The 25,063-nt window shown below is 34.6% G+C and overlaps 2 protein-coding genes and 1 pseudogene across 2 annotated transcripts in view; 1 reads left to right on the top strand and 2 right to left on the bottom strand.

Annotated features, from left to right (window-relative positions):
• LOC115237007 (growth/differentiation factor 11-like) overlaps nt 1-6,964 on the bottom strand; it is a 23,824-nt gene extending 16,860 nt beyond the window's left edge. Inside the window, exon 1 of the mRNA XM_029809754.1 lies at nt 5,474-6,964. Coding sequence (XP_029665614.1) covers nt 5,474-5,846 — 373 coding nt within the window. The 5' untranslated portion in view covers nt 5,847-6,964. The remainder of the gene's footprint in view (nt 1-5,473) is intronic.
• A 4,347-nt stretch (nt 6,965-11,311) lies between these two features.
• On the top strand, nt 11,312-15,049 carry LOC115237016. Its single transcript, XM_029809770.1, has 8 exons — nt 11,312-11,332; nt 11,471-11,692; nt 11,806-11,900; nt 12,646-12,780; nt 13,329-13,564; nt 13,662-13,882; nt 14,009-14,274; nt 14,632-15,049. The coding sequence occupies exons 1-8, from the start codon at nt 11,312-11,314 to the stop codon at nt 15,026-15,028; spliced, it is 1,593 nt and encodes a 530-aa protein (XP_029665630.1). The 3' UTR covers nt 15,029-15,049.
• Nucleotides 15,050-15,486: 437 nt separating this feature from the next.
• Nucleotides 15,487-24,971, bottom strand: LOC115237017 (annotated as a pseudogene).
• Nucleotides 24,972-25,063: the final 92 nt, after the last annotated feature.

The following is a 25,063-nucleotide window of genomic DNA, read 5'->3' as shown; positions in this document are numbered from 1 at the left end:
ATTTATATTTTATTTATATATTTTTATTTTATTAGAATTTTAATATTAGAAATATTAAGAGAATTTGTTATCAATAATATATTTCAAAAAATAATCTTGATTTTTTTTGTAGAATAAATTAGCAGTTATTATATTCGTTTAATCTAAAATGACCAGTACATACGCAAATTACCGCAGCCTATATTGATTGAAGTTTTTACGGTTAAATTGTAACAGCAAAACTATTGCTAATCTGTTGAGCATAATCCGAAACATCCCCCGTTTATTTGCAAAAAATATACGAAAGTATCATTTCAATTTGGATAATCAATGTTATGTGGTGATCATTTTTAATAAAGGTTCCAGAAAAAAATATGTTGCTGCTAATTATATGATGAAATCTATTAATTTCATCTATACAGGACGATATATTCATCATTAAACTTTTTTATGCATTTAATTGGTCCCCTATCGTATCGTTTTAATATGCGTTGGCGATATAGGCGAGAAAAACATTCAAAAAACAGTTAATCAGCCACGTTTGCAGCGACTATCGTGCGCGGTAATATTTCCTATACAGGAATAATTTTGCTCAACGTCATCGGGGTTACGGAACGGTGACCACAAAGAGACAGCTCAGTCTTATATCATAACAAATTCTTTAATCTGTGGTTTGTTGTATAAAGTTTTAATATTGAATTGTGTAATAGATTCTAGAGAAAATTGCATACAAAATTTCAAAACTTGGGACGGTTTTCTTTTATCATATACATTTTTTTTTGAAAATTTAAGAAAAATTTTTAAAAACTTTTTTCTCTTTTAATAAAAATGTTAATTCAGATTTCAAAGGAATATATAATAAAAGCACTGTTTCTTTTCTCTCTTTTTTTCCTGCAATTAATGAAAACACTTCTCCAATTATTACGACTTCTCAAACTGTCCTAAAGTGTTGATTTGCGCTAGTCATCGATAAACAAATATTTATATATACATCATGTATTGCACGGCATATATACATGCATGTATATATGTGTATGTATGTATGTGTACCTACAATCTTATCGAGTTGCAACAAGAGGCATTCAAGATCATTTGATTTTTTGTGAACGTCGGGCACAAAATTGCTGGTTGTTTCGCTGAAGGAGATATCAAAATACAACAAAAAGAATAATACACATGAAAATTGTAGAAAACCAAAGTGTATAAAAAATCGATGACTCAAAAAAAAAAAATGCAAAGGGAACAATAATAAAAAAAGCTAATCAAGGAGGCATACGCGTTTTCGGAAGCAGAACAAGAAAAAGAAATCATGTCATCAAACATTAAGCATAGGATAAATAATTATTAAAAAAAAATAAAAGATAAAAGAAGGAAAAGATTAACGACGAAAGTTGAATAAAACAGCGATAGACGAGAGAAAGTGCAGCGAATGCGACACAAAAATATAATAAACGATACGCAAATGCATGAAAACAAGAAGAAATAGAGATATGAAAATTAAAGATTAAAATAACACAAATAAAAAAATTTATATCAAGCACAAATATACAAGCGATTTTTGCAAGGTATCAAAACAATGATATATAATTAGATACAAAAGTTAGATGCAACAAAAGTTAGATGCAGATAGCAATAAATCTCGTAAGAATATTCATGTATGACTCTCGATCTTGCCAGTACACAAGTCGTTTAAACTTCGGGATTTAATACAAAATAATTGAAATAAAAAATATTCTCTATAACTTTCCTTAAATTGTTGTCGGATAATTGATCAAAACAACTAATCAGCGCACTTATGTATAAAAAAATATAAAAGTTCTAATATACTTCGTAAATAAAAAAATGTAGAAGACAAAATGTAAGAAGATTAGACAGAGCATATCGTCATTTCAAAACAAGACGCGGATTAATAGAATCGCAAAGTGACGGAAAGACTCGGCGAGACTCGCGAAGGAAGGAAATTCGCAGGAACGAATTTTCAAAGATCGTTCCCTGCAACGGGACCGAGATGCTCGAACAGAAGAGACAAGAGGTCGTTGATGATAACCCGTCGCGAATATGATACCGGTCAGTCATTTTTTTTTTTTTTTTAGCACTCTTTCAATGCTATTTTCTATTCAAGTTCGACAGCGGCCGATATCGAAATTTAATTGTTGTTGGGTACACGCGTTTTACGCACGGTACTTGTGTACCGTACGTAAAAAGCATCATGTTATCCAGTTTAATATATATTTTTTTTTTTCATTAAATCGTTCCGGTTATTAATCTCACCGATAATGCCGGACAGTGGCGTAACTTTCGAACTCTCGCTCGCGCTTCGTCACGCTTGTTATCTGCATAATGCTAAATATATGCGAGCTTATTTTCAATCGTTGCAATGGCAAGATCAGTTTAGAAAGCAAACGACATTGATTGACACACTTTAACATACGGCGGAAGATACGACGGCTTAGTAAGAGTAGATTGTCGTGTTAATTATAAATTCATAATCTAAACTCTTTATAAATAAATGTGATTTACAAACAAGAGGCTGTGATCGATACATCGGCCATATACAATGTATGACATGTATCACCAATTATTTTAATAAATTATTAATAATATTATATAATAAAGAAATACTAGTATAACAATTTTTCATCGACAATTATTTGAATTTTAATGATACGGCACTCGTGCTTAATTATTAATAAATTCTCCAGCTTATTTGCCTCTCTGTAATTTATCTTCGATATAAACTGAAATAGTAATATATATAGAAGCAACAGCCCTCGAGCAATCGTAATTAGTCACCTACCCGATGCGACGGTAATATGCAATGCGAAACCGTTGCAAAAACTTTGATCTTGGACTGTCTCACCTATTCCGATTGCAGTACTGGAAAATAAAGCTATAATTGGCGCGATAATAATAAGCGGCAACGCTTATATCGGAATGCCAAAGTGTCTGAAATCACGCGATACGCGATAATCGTGCATAATATGGTAGTCAATGCGCCGGTAGACTCTGTCAAACTCGCCGTCGTCGATATAGATGCGCGCGGAAGGCGCACAAAAATTACGCTAATAAAATTCAAATTTCGAGTCCCATAACCAAGGACCGATCGGTTTCTCGTCGTTGCTCCTAAGCAGGTCGTTGATCTTATTTTGTTTATTTATTTATTTATTTATTTTTTTTTTGCGAACACACGGAGGCCCTAATAGCGGGTTGCGGTCCTACCGCCATTATTACGTGTTTAGCGGCAAGTGGCTCGAAGGCACTTTCGTTCGAGGGACTCGTGCGGCGACGGACCGCGTTTGGAGCTCCTTCTGCTCCTTAACAAGTGTATATTATACATGGAATACATACGGGGTGTCCCCGAAAACACGCAATGTTCTTAAGCTTTTACTAGTCGTCGAGAGTGAAGGTTATGAATTTTAATATTTCCAATTCTTTTTAGTACAGTACACTTTGCAGATATATTTTTTAATAAATTATTTGTATGCTTTCTCATGTTTCTATTAAAATTGTGATCAACAAAATTTATATTATTACAGAAGATATATCAGGATTAATTAAAAATAAAAATATTTATTGTCGTATGTTACAATTATGATCAATGATGTTTCCGATTCAATTCTTGCCCAGAAAAACTGTGAAAAACTGCCGAAAGATTCAAAATGTACGAATTCTGAGCCACCTAGTGTAAGGTATTATATATATAGGGATTAAGGGGAGAGAGAGGTCGGAGCCTCGATAAGGCTTATTATCGCCTTGCGAAAACTCTCAAAGCGACAAAGTGAGATCAAATTTTAAATCAAAGTTGTTAGAAGATGCACCAAAAATCGAAGAAAGCCTAAAATCACTATCGATAATTAAAGAGCTCAATTTTAGTCAGCATTAACCATAGATTCATTAATATATAAAGCACTTAGAATAACGCGTTATATTAATAAGACTAAATTGATATAACAATTTTAGATAGCAAATTATTCGGTTATAGAAATTCTATAAACAAAAAAGTAGAAGAATAAAAAAAAAAAGATTTTCTAAGCTCTAATGTTTAAAATTAATCAAATAAATTTTATAGAAATGTTAAATACTCATCTCGAATGCTATTCGTTTCGATTGTTATATACAAAAAGATATTAAAATGAGAAACTTAAAAATCTTTATTCGAGATCAAAATATGTTACAAAATTACATTATTTTTTATACCACGTTTGACGTTACGTCACAAAATTAAATGATATCATGACAAAAAATAAAAAAAAAAGGTATATAAAAGAGAAAATATAAATATTTAAAAAAAATTGTTGAGATTTTAAAGATTGAATATTCAATTTTACAAAATTAGATTTATTTTAATCAATTTTAATTCATTCATATTTCATAAAGATTTACCAAGTTTTCTTTGTTCTGACAATTTGCTTGCAGCATGTACGCGAATTGTCGAATAAATTATAGAGCAATATACATATATCCAATATGTAAAAGAGCGAGTTATATAATTATTACTTCGGTATTACACACAAAGATATATATATATAGTTACATGATCTTTATCAACGGCGATGATACGATGCAATTCAGTACATGTACAATATAGCCATGTATATACGCCGGAGGGATCGCCGAGAATCACTGAAGTTAATTTACTTGAAGTTGCCAAGGAAAACATGATCGGTGTCGCATATGAAATATTATCACTCGCGGTAATTAAATTTGAGCAAACCATGGCTAAAGATTTTATCGTAATCTGGCGCCATGAATAACACTACCTTTTACCAAGTTATGCAACGAGTTTTTGCAACCGTATATCAAAACTGAGTATCTTATAGAAGAATGACCGCAACTCGACTTACATTATATTTGATAATTCATTGCAAAAGATTTTTAATATCGTATACGTTACATCTTGTGTATATTAATTGATTATGTAGAACATGACATTTCTGATAAATTTCCAAATTTGTATTTACTATTAATTTGTTTTTAGATTTATGATTTATGATGTATACCATAAAAATTAAAATTGTAATTAAACTAGTATTTTTTCATGTGAAATTAATATATTGATGACATAATATCTAGATAGAGATCTTGAAATCTTTTATCAAACTTGAGAAAAAAGTAAATCAGACAAAGAATCAAATTCATACTAATATTTTTCTCGTGGAAATAAATAAGAATAAGTTACAAAATCAAATAAAAATATTTAAAATTACATGTAAATAAAAAATATGAATAATATTGAAAAAAATATGATTCTAATATAATAATTAAATATAACAATATATAGAATGTTTGGAATTCAAACAAATTATATCTTATAAAATAAAAGATTATATATCTTCCAACAAATATTAAAAAAAGATATATAGAATAAAATGTGAAATGATATTATATATATGAATTTTATTTTCTTATACTACTTATTATGTATCCCTTTGTCTCAGAAAATTCCTGAATATTTTGTATTCCGAAAAATGTAAAAAAAAAAGAAAAAACTTACGCGGTTGCGCCAAGGCAAAGACGCTCTCCGTTTTGGCGGTGTACTCGTCAACTTCTTCGTGGTGTGTGATACCAGGCTCGAGTGGTTGCGGCTGATCGGCCTGCATCCCGTACATGTCCATCAGTTTCGAGATCGGTGGGATCCTAGGCAGCGCCCGGCCTGTCATGTTGGGCGCCTGTTTCAAGCCGAGCTTGTTCAGGATCTGCTCCTTGATGGCCTCCAAACTGAGCGCGCGGATCTCCTCGTGCATCCTGCAGGCGTTGCAAGCGTTACCGGCCATCGCCAAGTGCCGGACATGGGTTCTCTCGATGCCGGGGGCTTCGAAGGCACCGAGGAGGACCAGCGAGAGTAATAGCAGCGCCCTCGTGACCATCTTGTTCAAGGTCGCCCTTGGTTGGATCAACTACGATCGGCCTTCGTCGCGACAGGAATGATCAGATGATCGATAGCATCGTCGCTCGTTCTCCTCGAATTTGTTTTGTGTTCTCTCCGAGACGAATCTTAGATTTTTTCGTAGCTTCGTCTTCTCCTTTCGACGACGGAAATTGTTGATCTTCGATCCTTATAGATCTTCTTCTCTACTTGCTTGTATTTCTTCCTGCGTACCTCCGGCTTCCTTCGCGAAAAGAAGTCTCTCTTCTCGTCGCAGCGCCAGCTTCTTTCTGAACTTGCGCAACCATACGTTCTCCTCTTGCAGAAACTTCCTGATCTCCTTATCGTGGAGATCGTCACCGTGCCCTGAAGACGATGCTTCGCCGCAAGAAGGCAACCGGCCTCGATCACGATCGCGATCCAGTTTCGCTTTCTTCTTTCTTACGTCGTGAAGCTATTAACTCCGTGGGGAATCTCATGAAGTTTCGATAATAAAACAAATCTTTTTGACTTATGCAGAAAATGTGAACGCATCGAAAAAATATTGCTAGGTATTTTCCGAGCGGTTTGCTCCACTTTTTATGGTGTTCACCAAAACCGTTCTTATGCACATCAATCACTACGAGAGAGAAAGAGAGAAAGAAATTCACAAGGCACTTTAGAGTATTCGTCGAGATTTTGTGCAGTGTCCTAAATAGTCTGGAGATCATATAGCCCGGTGCATCTTCGTGACCTTCAACCCCGGCACCAGCCTGCTGTCAGTCCAAGACACGTTGTGACCATTCAGTGACAGATACTGTTTTCTGTCAGTTCACCGGCTTTAGACGTCATGGCGCAAAATCCGACCTGATTACCTCAACCTTCGACGATGGAATCAATCCCTTGCTCGTATCGCGCGACTATTCGTCCCCCTTCCTGTCCGCGACGTTACACTTCCGGTACTCTGACTTGGCCGGCATCACCGGGTATACTACTGTTGCGAGTACCAGCCTCTCGCGCTAATCAGCATCACCCTCGGATTTGCGAGCATTAACCACCGATATATCCAACCGGGATTCCGAAAAGAAGGTGATCGTGTGTGAGGGGCAGCGATGTGACGGACTAGTAGAACCCGATGGATCCTAAGAGCTTGCCGGCTTGTCAAGCACTGAGACAGGAGGCGCGAATTCTCACCGCATATATGTCCGAGGTGGAGGCCTTATCCTCTCTACTTCTTCTTTCTTCTTCCCCCTCCCTCCCTCTCTCTCCCTCTATCCTCACCGCTACTTTGCCATCTCCCTCCTTCGCGCGAACGTCTCTCTTTCTCCGTCTCTTCTCTCCCGTAGTATCTTACGCACTCGCGTTGTAGCGGCCGAACGTATATCTACACCCGCCGCCAACAAATGCCCCCCTTTCCTCCCTCTGTCCACCTCCTCCCTCGCTATTCCCCGCCGCTCCCAACCCTTTCCGTCACCGCTACCGCTACCGCTGTCGCCGTCGCCGTCGCCGTCCTCGCCGCTGCGAATGCCGCCCCCCTCTATTGCCCTCTTATAAGCCCGCGCTCTCGACCGTCGCACCCGGCGCGACCCGCCATATCCCACCGTTCCTCATGTACGAGCCTCTTCTTCGTCCCCTCTGGCCGCGCACGCCACCGCGATTCCCTCGCGAAGTACGTTAGCTTAACACGAAGCTTAGCGTTCTTCCCTACGCGTCGGTTTGCAAATCGTTGACCGACAACGCGACGGTCCGTCAAAGATCGTCACGATCGCCGAAAGGATTCACACGGGCACCGACCGCCGGTCGTGCCACTCGTGCGTTGAAATATCACTGAGGTCCCCCTTCTTATCTTTCTCTCTCTTTCCCTTTCCTTCATCCCTTATGTTAACGAGTTAAATCGACATAATGAGGGATATCGGGATTATATAGCGCGCTCCCCGATTAGTTTACAGAAAAACTGCAAAAGATCAAGGTACCCTTCGAAAAAGGGATAACTCGAACCGACCTGGGGGGAGCGCCCGTTTTAACAACTTAGCATTCAATACACACACACATACACACACGATTGTAACATTTTTAATTGCTTTTCTATCCATATAATTATCTATACAATTCGATATTTGCTTAATTTCTGATATTGATTTTTAAATATTTATTTTATATTGTTGCTGTCACACAAGCTACTATTATTATTACCATTGCAATTATCATTATTATTCCAGCATTGATTTAAAACTGTCATGAGTAACGTCGTATAAAAAAAAGTAGTATATGAAAGTGAAAAAAAAATTTGAAAGTGCGTTCCATGTCGGTCGCTGGCCGCATGAAAATGTTTTATGCATCGTCCGTTAAACGAGAAGCGATCGCATCCGTACAGCTGTGAAATCTTTTTTGTTCCTTTTTAAGCCACGCGCAAGAGATATCGGTGAGCACGCTTACTTTGTCCTACCGTATAAAACTTTCAAATTTACCTTCGGCTGCACACAATGTCGTGCGATCGCGTGCAATTTGTGCACGGTCTTGACCGCGCGCGATCGATCGATCGATCGAATCTTTTTATGCTCAACCGAAATCGAGGGCACGCAGGAACGGGTATATACCACCGGGTCTACGGTTGTCCCATCGATGCACGATAGCGAAATATGACGGCGGAAAAAGGAAGGAGAAAAGAGGGAGGCGTGAAGGGGTTGAGAGATGAAGAGATCGGGTCCAGTAAACGCAAGATAGCTGCGTCTACCCAGGCCTGTCTACGGCATTTGAAATCCAAATAGGGCCTCAAAAAAATTCAAATCCCGCTGCGCGCAATCGAAGATGCACTACGCCGTATATTCTAAACGCCTATCTTTTTGCATTTCGCATACATCTTTCACTCGCGAGAGAAATCCAGAGATCTCGGATAGGCGCGGCCGATTGCATCGGACTCGGATCGTTCCTGTATCGAGTCACGTGCTGCTCTTGGTGAGGTAGATTTTTAAATTGCAAAAAACGTGCGCGAAACGTACTTCGAGTCTTGATGATGTATAGAATAGCCTCCTTCCAGGAAGAACTCTCGAAGATTCTTCTTGAATATTATTTTTAGAGAGAGATAAGTTTATATAAAATCCGTGCCAAAGAGTATGAATTATGTTTTAATTACAACAAGTTTTCGATAAACTGACAGAACGCTTCAAATATAAGAAATAGAAAATAGAAAATAGAAAAAGAAATAAAATTAAAAAAATAAAATTAAAGAAATAAAATATAAGAAATATAAAAAGAAATGCGTGTTCAGGGAGTGCGTATCTAACGGTAGAATAATTTATCTCGATTAAAAGCGACATATTCGTGCGTGTACGCGACTGCCAGAAGGTGAAAAGTGAGAAGAATACTCGTAGTGTCTCATCGAAATCTCCATTGATCGTCAAGTAATGAGTACCTTGATCGGCGACGAACTCTTTCATTATATCCGGTTAAAGTTGAATGATAGGTCGCCCTTACATATACTTTGTAACTGCGCTACTAAGGTGCATTATGTCGTTCAATAAAATTTTATAGCTACCTGATCACACCAATCTCCATATTTTTTTCCTACTTGTTTCATCGTTTCTTGACTGGAATCAATTATAATAATTTGCATCCTCGTGGAGATCCGGAACGGAATTGCTTATAGCTTCGCCGAAGATACCTCGCTTTTGCGATCGCGCGATTCTCCTTTTTGACGAGACTTGATCCGTTAAATCACCGTTATCGGTACAATTCGCGTATACTTTACTTGTTTAGGATCCTTACTTCTTAAAAGAACAAAGGTTCTCTTTCTATAAAAACTAATTATATTTAATTAAAACATAACAAACAAACACAACAAAAGACAGATTTACGTTGTAATTAATCTATCCAATTTAAACAAAAATTAAGATAATGATATATAAATAAACGTTTCAATTTTTACTTTATCATCTTTAGAATTAATAGCGAAAATTATAATGCATTATAAAGATAAAAACAAATCTGATCTTATGGCGATAGAAGCGAGTAGCCCCTTAACGATGACAAAATTTCAAATCAATTATGTACTATTGACATATATAAAGACAAAAAAATAGTAAATTGATAATACTAAAAATATTTTAATATCGGTCTCGTTAATTTAAATTAAAACTTTGCTATTTAAAATTAGCATTAACTTCATTCGGAATAACCTTTTAAGAATAGTTGCAATAGTGCTTCATTGCCGCAGTAATTTCAAAATAGGCTATAATCTATACAAGGCCGACCATATAAAATGTGCAAGGTTGATGAGAGCTGAAAGCGAATTAAGAATATATATCGCATGAATTAATAATTTTATGACCTATTAAGAAATCAACAAATACACTTATATATATAGAATTCTGCACATGAATTCTGCACTTAAATTGCACATAAATCAAATGATACTAACATTATCTTACCCATTCATGCAAATTAAATTTTTATTCCGCATATAAGATTACAAATTAAATTCCAATAGCTCGTATTAATAGTCGTCTTCGTCAGCAGAATGATTCAGCACGCTCTAAGTCGAGTTGCATAAAAAATATCTGTTTCTTGACAGTTGATTTTGCAAATGACTAATTTAACACTTAATTGTCATGACATTCACTTGTTTAAAATTAGAAACTTGCAATGAATAATAGTCTTCTAAGAGGAAATTAACTTGTATGTGTTTCCCGCTATCGTATCTAAGGTCGAAAAAACAGATGTCTGAAGCATTCGATATAAAAATATAAAAGCAATAATATGCACTCAATACATGTTATAGTATACTAAAAAATTATAGAATTAATTATTTGTAACATATATATGATATAGCGTTCGCCAAGCATTGAAGTCTTCATCAGGTACGCCTTACTATCGCTCTTTTTGAACTTACAATAAAAAGCAACGTATGATATTTAGATAATAAATGTAAAGTATTTATTGTTAAATGAATGAATATAAATGAATGAATTTATTTAATCGACTATTATTTGATATTGCAATGATCTGTGCAATAATGTGTAAAGAAAGTTTTTTTATATTTTTGTTTTTATATTTTATCTTTTATCACTGAAAATAAGTTACCGGGGATTCCCAGAGAATTATCACTGTCAAAGTGACTTAAACATCCGACGTAGTTAACTCACATTTTTACGATAATTCGTCGCAAAATTCGTAATATAATGTCGGACCATTAAATACAAACAAAGATATGTTGAATAGTAAACAAACGTTATATATTTTGTTCAATCTTGAAAAGATATAACGTCTCGTGTATATGTGGCACAACACAAATTCTCTCTCTCTTACACTTACCGATAATTGACGGGAGGCAACGAAATGGCAACAATAGCTTTTCACCCCGCACGTCAAACCTGTCAATTATTATTCTATTCACGTGAAAAGGAACAATATGAACTCACACGAACGATTTCCACAGTCTTATTCGCGCAGTAAAATTGGGAACGTCGAAGCGTAAAGTTAAACACCACGATGAAGCATCTCTTTTTATCGGTGCTGCGATATCTCTCTCTCTCGGGTTTTTTCCAACAATATAGATAATTTATTTCTCAACTCTTATTTTTCGTTCGCAAAAATTTGGTGGCAATTTTATTTGCTTTGATTATATCGCGTAACGAACGGCGGTTGCAGGTGATACTCCCATGCGTCCTGGGGGAGATATGTCTCAGATTCTTACGGGACAACCAGGAAAGCAAAATCATCTCGAGCAAACCGGGACACGTTTGGCTTTGGAACGCGATGACGGAGAAATTCGAGCAGCTCGAGGCATTAAAGTGGAACAACACTGCCTTCTGTAGCGTCAACGCTATAAACGACATACGCGGAAAGACCCTCTTCGTCGCCACGGATTTCGTGAGTATCAGGATCTCCGATGATCTTTTGCTTGTCATTAACGTCGTTTTTCCAATTACCAAGTTTTAAACTGCAATGATAGTAACATCATCCGAAGAGAAATATTGTTTTAGAGGAATCCATATATCATCATGAATGTGGATGAGAACGAAGTAACGGGATTAATAGGTGATACCTGGATGGCGTTGGAAGAAGCTTTGAAGTTCAAGTTAGTGTTGTATGATATGCTTGGCTTAAGCATTTAGGTTTTTTTTTTTTTGGAAGATAACATATTTTTTAAATTAAAAATTTATTTGAAATATTTATTCAGAGCAGGGAGCAAAATTTAATTAGATGTTCCAACTTTTGAAAAAGGAAAAAAAATGTCACTATAGAAAGAAAATCACAAATAAAGAATCACAATAATTTATGATTGGTACAAGTAACGTTGACAGCGGACTCGTATAAAGTATTTTAATATTTTATATAAATTTAGATTCACACATGTATGATAGCTATTGAGAATCAAATATCTATGTTGATGTGAGATTTTTCGCTCAAGATTATCTTGGGAGGCCAACAAAGCATCCTCGCTTCCTCTCCCGCGTCACAGTCTGTATATAACTGAAAACAGCTGTAATATCGTCTTGATAGCAATTTATACGGACAATTTTCATGACGACGCGTCTTCAAAGCGGTATGTGTGACGAAGCCGTACGTAGAACCTGCCCAATTTTCCGCGTACCATCCACACCCACGCCGCCGGTGTGGGTCAAAATACTCACATGATTCATTCGTCTAGACAGGTATAAGTATAGTATCAGGATGGGTATAGAACGCGCGGGAGGGAGAAGAGAAAGGGGTAAAAGGGATATGTTATACGGTGTGCGGTAGTCGCGGGAGGAAGGGTGGGGATTGCGTTGGATGTATGTGTGGAGCATCGTAATAAAGGCGTCTCTTCGACCAAAATGCAGGACGATTTACCGAAGTACGAGACCATCGTTGGCGACCCTAATGAATGGAGATACTCACGCACTGTTGGTCGCCACGGCGATGTACTCGTACCCGACGAGTTATTACACCTACAGCGTGCCGCTCACGACCAACTCGTAAGTCGAACACTAGCCGTTAATTCGACTACCAATCCATCCCTTCTTTTAATGCAACGCGCGAGCGACGACTCTTTCGGGAAACATGGAGGGGAACGCGCGCCCTTTTATCGTGAGCTTTCGTCCCGCGACGCAAATGTTTTTTTTCAACTGCCGGTCTTTTACGCCGGTCGTTAACCCGTTCCGGTTAGTCTCTACCGAGATATAATACACTCCGCGATCATATCTTGACTAATGACTTTCTGATTTCGTTTTCTTCTTGTGTGGTGGTCGCGTTCCGCGAAAGAAGTGGAAAGAGTAGACATAAGTTTTCGCATCGCGATCGTTATCCGAAGAAAACTTGCTTATCACGCATACGGCGGTACATGTAACTACGCCAAGATGTTATCGTAGAAGTAAGAGATAATGCGATCTTGTTTTATTTAATTTTAATAATATAAAATTCCCGCTGAACTTCCGGGAACTATATTTTTTAAATTTTTATTTAGATAATGATTAATTAAATTGCGTATTTCTATTGCAATTATTATTAAATTTTCCACCCTTAGATACGCTCTATTTGTTCAGTCGGAGGGTGCGATTGTCACGAGATGGTGGTACATTAATATCTTCAGCCATGGTTTATGGTTGGCGTCTCTGATATCCGTTATATGTATTGCATTTAGCATCGTGGGAATATATCGTATAAAGAAGCTTATCTATGTTAATTATAAGGAGTGCAACGACGAGCTTTCCTCATTATCTTTCAGTTTTCTTTACGTTTTAGGTGGCATGACCGGCCAAGGTAGCGTATATGAGATGTGCATAATACGCATGCAAATAAAAATGAATGATTGATAAACGATAAAATGCGACTGTAAATTGTTACGTTCGTTATGTAGGATTTGAGAAAATACCTAGAAGTTGGTCCCTCCGATTAATAATTCTATCCTTCTTGGCGATGGGAATGTTATTATCATGCGGATTCTGCACTGCTCTTACCTCTTGCCTGGCGAGTAAAGGAAACTCCGTTCCTCTGACTAATCTCAAAGACGTGGTGATGAAAAGGACACACACGCTTTGCGTCAGAAAGGACAGCAGTGCGTACCGTTACTTTACAGTGGTGCGTAAAAGATGGAAATAAAGAAAATGTATAAATATAACACGAACTTTTGCGCAATTTTTCGATTAGAAAGTATAAATGAAAGGGGAAAATCACATGTCAGTGGAACTATATAATATTCTACAGGATAGATCAGCGAAAGGTGATCTGCTAGATCATTGGAAAGGATTGGTGAACAATGACTGTCCCGACATGGAAGACAGCGCGATTTTTGCTTCAAAATTATGCCGTCCTGGTTTCGTCTATTTGGAAACACCTGCCATATTTCAACCAATTTATCATAAAGTTGAGCACAATTGCCACATGATACAACTGCCCGAGACTTACTGGAGTGTTAGATTGGCGTTTCTACACGCCAGAGTAGCGCAACATCGACGACTCTTTGACACTTAGTGAGTATCACTTTTTATCATTTTAACTTTAAATGCAACTTAGTATACATTATTGAAAAAAAGGCTTATTTGTGCGCCAAAATAAAATCGATATTTCGGGAAAGAATTCTCATTTATCGATTCTATAAGAGATTCTCGCTGTCATTCATATCAAAATTAATTAATTATTTATTCTTATACCATTATTATTCTATTCTCTTTATATCATTGTTTATTTTTATTATATACGTAATTTGTGAAATAGCTTAGAATCTATTATGCAAAATATGATTCAAATTGCGTTTATATTATTAATTATGTGAATTTTTTTTATTTGATTCTTAATTTAATACAAGAAATTTGTAACTCTGTCGATAGCTTAATGCGTATGCGTTCGGCTGGAATATTAAGATATCTTGAAAAAAAGTGGATCCCAGAAGAAACTTATAGCCAATCCAATTATCCTCAATCAAGCAATTTTCAACCGGTGGAATACGCGCATATTCATTTAACTATCAATTTTTTCTCCATAATTATCGTTATCAGCGTATTTATTTGCATTTTGGAAAACGTGTGGTATAGGCTGCGATGGAAGCAGAAAAATTTTAATTCAATATTGGAAATAAATGATAACAACCTAAATGTAATAAAGGTATGTCATAAAGCGAGATCAAGATATAAAAGATCTCGAAAGCTCAACTCGATATTATTATCTGAAAATGTGAAAAGTCCTGCATTTCTTCAGAACGTCACAGTACGAACTAATCGATGGTAAAAAATATGGTATTTGTAATTATAAATATATCTAAAATATCCCAGAACGCGCGCGTTATATCAACAATATTATCTCTTTACTTTCGATAAACAAGATAGTCCACACGAGTATTCCAAAGCTAATATCTTTGGCGTGACTTTAGATTCATAAAAAATTACATGCACTTATATGTATAATATAATCAAAATCAAAATTTATTGTAATAAACGATATTGTTTAGCTCGTGTAGCAAGAGAAGATTACAATTGTAATATTTTTATAGTTTTGTGTTTTAATCGCTGCAGGCCGATTACGGTGAAGTTTATGTTTCTTATTAATTAGAAGGCTAAAATTAATAAGCATTAAAAACAAAAATCTATGTCATTCTATTGAAAGACATATACAAGCCTTCTCAATCTCGAAATCGCATTATTTACAAACTCTTTTTAACCTTTATCAATAAAATGTTATAAGTTCTCTTGCATGTAATTATTCAATATATTAATATAACAATATAACTTTCACGAAAAGAAATACAAGAAGAAAATATATATAGAATTATGTTCTGACAATTCTATGTAAGCATGAGAGTCAAACATCCTGCATTTTTACTGCCAATATAGCACCTATATCTCTGTATAAAAAAACTTCATACAATATTTAAACACCGAATTAGAAACGATTATTTTTTGCAGAATACAATACCTAATCTCTTTGCAGTCAAAGATCACATGTAAAAATTTATAAATTCTTTCTATTTAGATTTCAACGCTTTCTCTTTCCCCTTTTTCTTTTTTCCGAGAAAAGCAATCTTAAAAATTAGGTATCCACAATTTCATAAAATAAATCTTATCGATTCCTTTTAGCAGAGACATTTTCCCGCTAGATGGAAAAGTCAAAAACCTCTAATTCGCTCGAATATCAAATATGCGCTGGATGCCACGAAAAATATACAATTAAGCACACTTAAAAATATTTCTCTTGACATCAGCAATAGTGTATCGTCCCGCGCGCGTGTCGCGTTACCGCGATCTCGACGACCGAATTACACCTACGCGCGCTAGTTTCAGAGTAAGTAATTTTTTTATAAAATAACCTTCTTAAACCTATATATATATAAAACACATTAGTAGATCTTGACTGCGAATGTTACGATACGCAGCTGTCTTTCAGCTATGGCTTGCCGAGATCATCAAAAGCAAAATAATGTCAAAATTTTATAATTTATATTTTTTCAAGATTCAAATATTTAGGAAGAGAGACAGATAAAATAAACAAGATTTATTCGAACTACATTCACGTCCTGAATAACTACTTAGTTTCTAAGTACAATGTTAAAATAAATGGTAAAAAAATTAATTTTTGTATTAAGCAAAGAATCTGCGCCGAAAAGGAGGCGTCGACAGTTTCTTTTGGCAATAAAAATCAAGCTCAACCGAACTTGAATTCTTTCATCTTCGAATCTTTAAGGCGGTTGAATTCCTTCGCGAATTCTGGCATATTTGAAAGTGGTCCTATCACCCTGTACCTCGGCGGACTGTGAAGATTCTTCTCGATCTGAAGAGTCATTGCCTCGGACGTTATAGCGGAGCACCAAACCTGCGGACATTTATCATGTTGATTAAATTTTCGTAAGAACAGTATCAAGTTAAACGCGACCATTTTCCGTTAATGTCTATATTTATATATTTAAAATCGTGCAGTAATTTTATAACAACATGTGCAAAATTCAGGAAGAATAGTTGACGATGCGTCAGATTGAGACCGGGTAGCGACAGTTCATCCTCATAGTTTTTAGGCATCGAGAGATAAGCGTGATACGCTGCCTTAAGGCCCCCATTATCGGCGATGTTCTCTCCTATGCATTACAATTGAACGGTCAAAACTACGATATTTCTCTCATCGGTAAATAATTATTAATCATCAATATTATTACCCAAAGTCTGTCGGCCATTTACATTTCAACCTTGTACTTGATACTGATTATATTGTTCCACAAAACATTCTGTTCTATTTTTATATCGCTCTATCGCGGAGTTATTCCACCACTGATGCAAATTTCCATATATATCGTATTCTCGACCTGTTCAACATTACCGAAAATGAATAAATAATAAAGATAAAATTATTTTTAAATAAATGGATATAAATTTGAATGATTATATACATGGTGCAAATATTTTTTTTTTGCAAGTAAAATAATAATATTATTAAAATATAAGTTTTTATTTTAAGTGTGAAAATTTTGATATATGTAAAAAAAATTCAGAAGTTCACAATTTGGCTATAAAGTCAATTGTTAATTCGGAATAAATTTTTTTTACGATATGATTAGCTTACACGCATTTGTCATGACAAATGAACATTATATATTTTGTTTTTATTATAAGATTATATATAAAAATATTATCTGAGGCATTTAATTCATCTTTAAATTCGTACCATAATCATCAAAAGCGTGCGTTAATTCCTGTGTCCTATGATTGTACCTATACAAAGTCTGTCGGCCATTTACATTTCAACCTTGTACTTGATACTGATTATATTGTTCCACAAAACATTCTGTTCTATTTTTATATCGCTCTATCGCGGAGTTATTCCACCACTGATGCAAATTTCCATATATATCGTATTCTCGACCTGTTCAACATTACCGAAAATGAATAAATAATAAAGATAAAATTATTTTTAAATAAATGGATATAAATTTGAATGATTATATACATGGTGCAAATATTTTTTTTTTGCAAGTAAAATAATAATATTATTAAAATATAAGTTTATTATAAGATTATATATAAAAATATTATCTGAGGCATTTAATTCATCTTTAAATTCGTACCATAATCATCAAAAGCGTGCGTTAATTCCTGTGTCCTATGATTGTACCTATACTGCCAAAGTTCAAACTATTCGAGTTCTCTATATCGTAAAACGGACCCTGAAGAATGCCGGCGGGCAAGACGATTTGATTCTTCATAGGCGTATAATAAACGTTCACGGTCGGCAGCGGCATTATTCAAGTGGTTTTATCCACCACCTGATCAAATTTCTCGAAATTTTTACGCAAATTGTACTTATTAACGCGCAAATTATTATAAAAGTATTCATTCTGTTTGATCGCCAGATCTCTATAATGTTTGTCGAGTTCGCTGGGTTGTAGAATAAAGTCCGGAAAGCCGATCATGTCGGTAATAGCATTCGCCTTCTCTTCTGCGGCTTTTCTCGTCTCCGCGTCCATCCAATCTAGATTCTTCAGATTTTTCGTGAACGCATTGCGAACGTGATTGATCATTTCTTCCGCCTAAAAATAACGATCAAAACAAAATATTATTCTATAAATTAAAAGATGCATCTTTTACGAATTTTTAAAATAAGTTCAATATCTGAAAATCAGTATCGGATTCACACGCCATTCATGTTTCTGAAAATTTCGATATAATAAGTCCTGTCTTAAAACGACAAATGTTATTTTCCACATTGACTTGTACGGTTAAGAAAAATTGTAATAAGTAAGATTTTTTCTCTAAGATTGACACACTGATATATGTATACTAACCATAGGTTTACTCTTGCCGTGGAAAACTTCTCTGACAAACATTGCGCCAATAGCGAAACCCATGGCGTTATTAACATCGCTAACGCAGTAACGTCACTGTTCCTCGTGGCCTTCCGAGCCGAGCAAAGCTTTCCGCAAACCTTTGAAAGCTTCATGGAACGGCTTTGACAGGCACGCTGTCAAGAACCTTACGGTCTGCCAAATCAGATAGTTATTCAGTTTTCTGTGGAAAGAAAAAGGGGGTAGAGAAAAAATTGATGCTTTTTTTCGACGGAATCAAAAAAGATTGATAAATGCCTTGATATTTATCAGAGATCGTGCACAACAAAAATTAGAGGATTATTTATAAAAAAACAGTCGCTTTTAGATATATTATTAAATATCTAAACTTAAAATTAAATGTTTGTTAAATAAAGTCAATTTAATTAATTAATTAAACAACAAAAAATTATCTTTTATTAATTTAATTTTTTTAACACATCTGCGTTTCAAAGTAAGTTTGCCATCTCTGATGAATCTCACGCATACATATACGTACATCTTCCCGTCGATCGTGCTATTGTACTCATTCACGAGTTTCGTCAATTTCACAAAGTATTCCGGTGCAAAATTTACAATCATCGTTTTACTGTTGATCTTCTTATTCACAAAATGCGTAGCATTTTGAAAGTAATCCACCCATGACATCTAAACAAATAAGAATTACGTCTATCATAATTTTGTCGATATTTCTTACTCGAAAAAATAATTGTCCTGATTAAAAAAAAATATTTAAAATGTTTTTAACACACGTGTTATTAACAGGATATTACGTGCAGGATGCGATAAAGAGCTAACGATATTATATATGCAGGATACAGAATAAGACATTATCTCATCCAGGATACTATCATATGATATTATCGTATCATAGAGGAAATCATATTAGATGATCGCAAAAAATGTTGCAACAACTGGCTGCAAGTATTGGTCGCGTCCGCAAATAATGGGAACGCGAATATTCTGGAAATATTCTCGATCGAATAGGAGATAATAAACGTACGAAGGGTGCGTTACGTTGCAATTCGTTCAATGACATCAGATTGTAGAGCTTCTCCTCGTCCCTGCGTTCCTCGGGCGATATGGTGATCTTCGCAAGTTTCGTCTCGAAATCGATTATAGCCTGCATCTGTTTCTTCGTGGAGTTCTCCTCACCACCTAAGAGCACGCCGATCTGAAAACGTGCACGAGTACCTGTACCCTCGATTCGCCCGATGCGATGCAGCATATCGTGCAGCGATAAATCGTGCATGCAAATACGTGCTGCCCTTGTCTACCTTTGTCATGTAGTCCAAGTACGCAGCTACAATCTTGCCATGCTCGATTACGTTGAGATAATAGTTCGCAGTCGGTAGCGTTAAGCCTCCTTGATCAATCTTGAAGATAAAGATCAGTCTCGATATAATATTTGTATATATGACTTAACTGTCATTATGCGAAGACAATGAAAGATTCTTCTAATTCAATAATTGCAAAAAAATTGCTCTGCCATTGATTATTTTTCTCAAATAACATATTTTATTTTATACATGTATAAAAAAATTAAAAATTTTATGAAAAATTTTTTATATTCCAGAAATATATATCGATTCGTTAAAAAATAAGACAAAATATAATAACGATAAGTTTGATGAAGAGTCGAATAAAATTTTCTTTAAAAGAAAATACAACGTACATAGAATAATATTATCTTCAGGATAGAAGTTCTTTAACATTAATTTAATTGATTACTCAACTTTAATTATGCAAACAATAATAATAAGAATAAACAAATTTATTAGTACTATTGTTCTAATGAAATTAAGTTTTATAAACAAGAAGAATAACTTATTGTCAAAAGCAAAAAGACACGCCTAGATTTTTTTCACATTGCCAGTCTAATCTCTCTTTCTGTTATAATCTGCTTACTTGGGTTATATGTATAATACTGTCGTCCTCGTCCACGGTCCAGGAGAACAGTCCGCTCATATTGTAAACATTGTGCAGGACATGCATGGTGTTTTGTAGGGACCACGCGCTTATGTCGAATTTGCCGGAGATATTCCAACCGCCGATATTTTCCAACAATTCCAGCATCGGTTAAGCTCCGAGTGTCTCGATAGTTTTATTCGCGTCCATGCAAGACAGATAATAATATTTCGCTTTCTTCTCAGCCTTCGACTTCATCTCGCTGAACGGTTTTTCTGCGCGCGGAATATACGAATTAATACGTACACATATACACGCGTTAAGATTATCCATAATAAATTATGATTAATTATGAATGGTTACCGAGAGCATTCTTGATGACTAGTTGATTATCCTGATTCAGCTTGCCAAACGTGCCCCAAAAACTTTTCCCATCCGGAATGGGATTTTTCTTCCTCCAATCTCCGCAAGCATATTCGTAGAAATCTTCACAAGGATCGATAGAATAATCCATATCATTAATTATGGACGCTGCCACCGTAACACAGTGTTCTGTGAGGCAATGTCTATCATCTGCAACAATTTGTAGAGTTAGAACTGATTGTACTGACATTGATTAGTTTTATCTGCTTACACTATAAATGAAACTACGAAAAGCATATCAGACCAATGTCCAAAAACGATTTTAAAAACATTATTGACAAAATATAATACACTCTAGAAAGATTAAAACCGGTTGTGCTATTATCGACTAGCTTAGAGTTAATTTTAGTTAATTAAATTTGCTTCTTTTTTGTTTTTATCATAAATATAAAATGTAATTTAGAAATGACTAACATATCGCTTAGAAATGAATAACACATTGCTCATTTTATCCAGATATTGTTGATAATATTAGTAATCCAGAAGTGATTAATTTTTCACCTTCTTCGTAACATGTAGAATCTGTGCATCATCGCAATCATTATTGCTGCTGATCACGATGGTGAATATTATGATCATCAATAATAAAACAGCGCAAATTATAAGAAGGCATCTTTCCAAAATACTTCTCGCCTTCCACATCGTTCTACCCTAAAATAACAGAGTCGTATTGATTGTTAAGATGATGATTAGCTATGAATCATTGATTTAAAATTATAATTTTGTAACGATAACTTCTGTAAAATATTTGAGTGATTAGATATTATATATATATATATATGTATATACTCTTACCGTAAATCTTATATGTGTAACGGATGTACCGATGCCTTCGCTGTTTAGAGCGGCGGAGCCGATGTTACTACTATCTACATTTTGGAATTCGGCCTGTTTATACCTCGTCATCTGAAAAGAGCCATATAAAAATAAATTTGTGCATTAAAAGTATAAATAAATATCACAGATGCATAGCAATTTTTAAACCGATATAATATGAGCTGCCAGTATCGTGACAACTTATGAATAATAAGGTATTGCATTTGATCATTACGACTTGTGCGTTAAAGTTCCTGTTTTCTTTACTGCAACTATATTGACATTATGACGTTAAAACGAGATATAATGCAAATGCTTTTCTTACAATATACGTCTAAATAAATTACTGATTAATTACTTTGGCGATTGCGCGTCCTGCAAACAAGGATAAAACAAAGTGTGTCTTGCATATGTTTAAGATAAGGCAATTAGTTAGTCGTAAATTGCTAATGTATGCGGTGATTTATAACTTCGCTTTATGCTTCAATGATAATTGAATAGCGTGAATCATTACTTATAAATAATTAAGAGGTATCTATTATTTAAAATTTACATAATTAGAATAAATTGTAAGAGACTATCAGATGAAAAAAGCAATTCTCCATTTTATTAAAGATCTTATAACAAAATGCAATAAAATTTCGCAGAACACGTAGTATATTTACAACTTTATTTTTGCGCGGTAACATTGTTAAACGCAGTAGACCACGTGCAGATATTCTACATAATCATTAGAGCCCGAGTTTTTAAATTATTATTTAAATGATTTTAAATTTTAGATATTAAATCTTTTAAATATTGTAATTGTTTTATTAAATATTTTACGATAATTTATTTCTTTATCCTTTTTTCTCTCTTTTTATTTTTTTGTTTTATACTAAGCAAAAAATGTCGACGAATAGAATTCATCGCGGAAAATTTTTGTAAGGAACACAATTGCCGCGGAAGAGAAGCATTTTATATTGGTATATTTTGCTGATTTTTATCTACATCGCAGACATTTGTTTTTGTGACATAATTTGCCCTGTAGAAATATAATACAATAGACATAATGATCTTAATTCAAACATTGCAACGCAGTATCAACACTTGTGCATAAAGCGATATTCATATAGCATAACGCTACGATGACGGGGAAACGAAATTCATGAAACAAAAACATAGAATTAAATTAAATCCGCTGGAATAATAACAAACAAGCTGCCATTCCTAATTTAATTCCAAATTATTTCATCACAAATATATAAATAGATACTGGCGCGTTAAACTTTAACACAAAACTTTGTTTCTCCATTTACCCAATCGTATTTGAGTCACTCTATTTATTGTTTGAATGTCAAGAGAGAGATCAAAACTTTCAAGAAAATTAAATTTGCTTAAAAGTTGAATTAATATTGAATTGTGGATATCAGTAACGAGGTGTCGGAAATTTCTTTTCGACAGAGATTTTTAACGCGCGCACTTCGCGGAGATAGTTCCTGGTCATGACTTTCATTGAAGATGCAAAACTCACTTCGTGCGAACTTCGTAGCAAAGCTACGATTTTAAACTGTGCTAAAAATACATCGCTCTTGACTCTACAAACCGTTCTAAAGGCGCGTACAGGCAGTATCGGACAGGCCATGACAGGCCGTTTATTGAAAACTCACGTCGCACTTTATGCTTGCAATTAACACTTATCAGACGAATATAAATTATTCAATTTTTTATGGATAAAAATTAACTGTTGTAGCATGAATTGACCGAACATGTATACTACGTTTGACATGAATGCGAGCCTTAGTTCTCGTCAGTCTAGTATGCCGATTGACGTGCAGGTTTCGTTTTAGATGAGATTCGCTGATAACATTTACGTCATCGTTACGTAAGCATTATATTATGCTTCGATGGTTTTTTTCTTTTTTTTGCTCCATTTTAGGAATGTATACATCGTATATAGTATTTTTAGTATTTGACTCTTACAAACGAAGACGTTCCGCCACTTCTTCTATATGCTGAATGCATAGAAAAGAAAAGAGATCACCAGAGATTTGATACTTTATATATAAATGTTTCTGATTTTTAAAATATATCTACATTGAATCTAAGAAGAAGGATAGTTAGGGAATTTAAAAAAAAGTATGTATATAAGACCGAAGAGTTTCAAATTTGTATGTGTGTGTGATAAATACTCAATAAACAAGATTCATTTTTAGCATAAAGTTGTATTTAAAATAAATTTTACAAATCGTTAATTTGTTTTATTTTTGTTTAGAATTTTTTAATTCAATATTTTAGAAGCATGTATTTAAAAAATACATGCTTGTGATAATATTTTTCGCTGTTTTTAAATATTTTATTTTATAAAGGTACTCAAAAATTTGAAAATTAAGATTGTTATATTTATATAAGTGTGTAAATACGCGATTTATTTAATATTAAAGTTGTAGTTATAGATAGATTCCAGGAAAGCCTGAATTTGATTATAACAAAATTTTAATTTGTGTATTAGTTAAATATTTAAATGTTGAAAAGTCGTAAAAAGATTGTCTCGCGAGTCTTTGCTAAAAAAAAAAGATTTGACTTTCTCTCAATTATATCACTCCATAAATAAAAAAAGTATCAATGTTGACATCAGAGATGTATTGTATCTTCAAGACACACAGTACAATTAATCAAAATTAAAGACACTAAAATAATTCACATTGCAAATTACCATATAAAGTAATAGTTAATGGATTTTTTATTATATAATTAATTTTTTAAATTAGTAAATGTCAAAAAAGATAGAATTAAGCCACCGTCATTTTCGAGACTTCTCAAAATTCGAGAAATAGTGTACTTACTTTTACAAGCAGTTTTAATTACGCATTCACCCTGTTTTATTTTCGCGAATTTGCACGTTGCAAAGCGCGAAACACGCGAGACGTACAGACGTCGTGGCGACAAGCAAACTGCAATTGTTTTGCACGCACTGCATCGCATCGGCGTGCGTGCGTGCTTGCGTGCGCGAAACGTCAAAAAGTGCGCTCCCCGAACACGCACGCGCCGCGTGCACGCATGTCTATATATGCGCCTTTCGCTGTATCTTCGCCTTCGGCGAACTGTTTGCTTTAGCAGGAAACGAACACTTGTGATGCTTTAATAGCGAAAATTATAAAGATAAAAAGTCTAATCTTATGGCTGATATTAGAAGCGAATAGTTCCTTAATGATGACAAAATTTCAAATCAGTTATATATTATTGACATATAAGGACAAAAAATAGTAAATTGATAATACTAAAAATATTTTAATATCGGTCTCATCAATCTAAATTAAAACTTGGCTATT

The sequence above is a fragment of the Formica exsecta genome, unplaced genomic scaffold, assembly GCF_003651465.1.
Source record: "Formica exsecta isolate Colony F162 unplaced genomic scaffold, ASM365146v1 scaffold265, whole genome shotgun sequence".
In the NCBI taxonomy this organism is placed as follows: domain Eukaryota; kingdom Metazoa; phylum Arthropoda; class Insecta; order Hymenoptera; family Formicidae; genus Formica; species Formica exsecta.
This window is presented reverse-complemented; position numbering and strand designations above follow the sequence as displayed.

Excerpts from the sequence above, each read along its gene's own strand:
- LOC115237016 (XM_029809770.1), top strand. The coding sequence starts at position 11,312 with ATGAAGCATCTCTTTTTATCG. Across the intron at positions 11,693-11,805 it reads TCTTCGTCGCCACGGATTTC|AGGAATCCATATATCATCAT; the intron begins GTGAGTATCAGG and ends ATATTGTTTTAG. Across the intron at positions 13,883-14,008 it reads CGTACCGTTACTTTACAGTG|GATAGATCAGCGAAAGGTGA; the intron begins GTGCGTAAAAGA and ends AATATTCTACAG.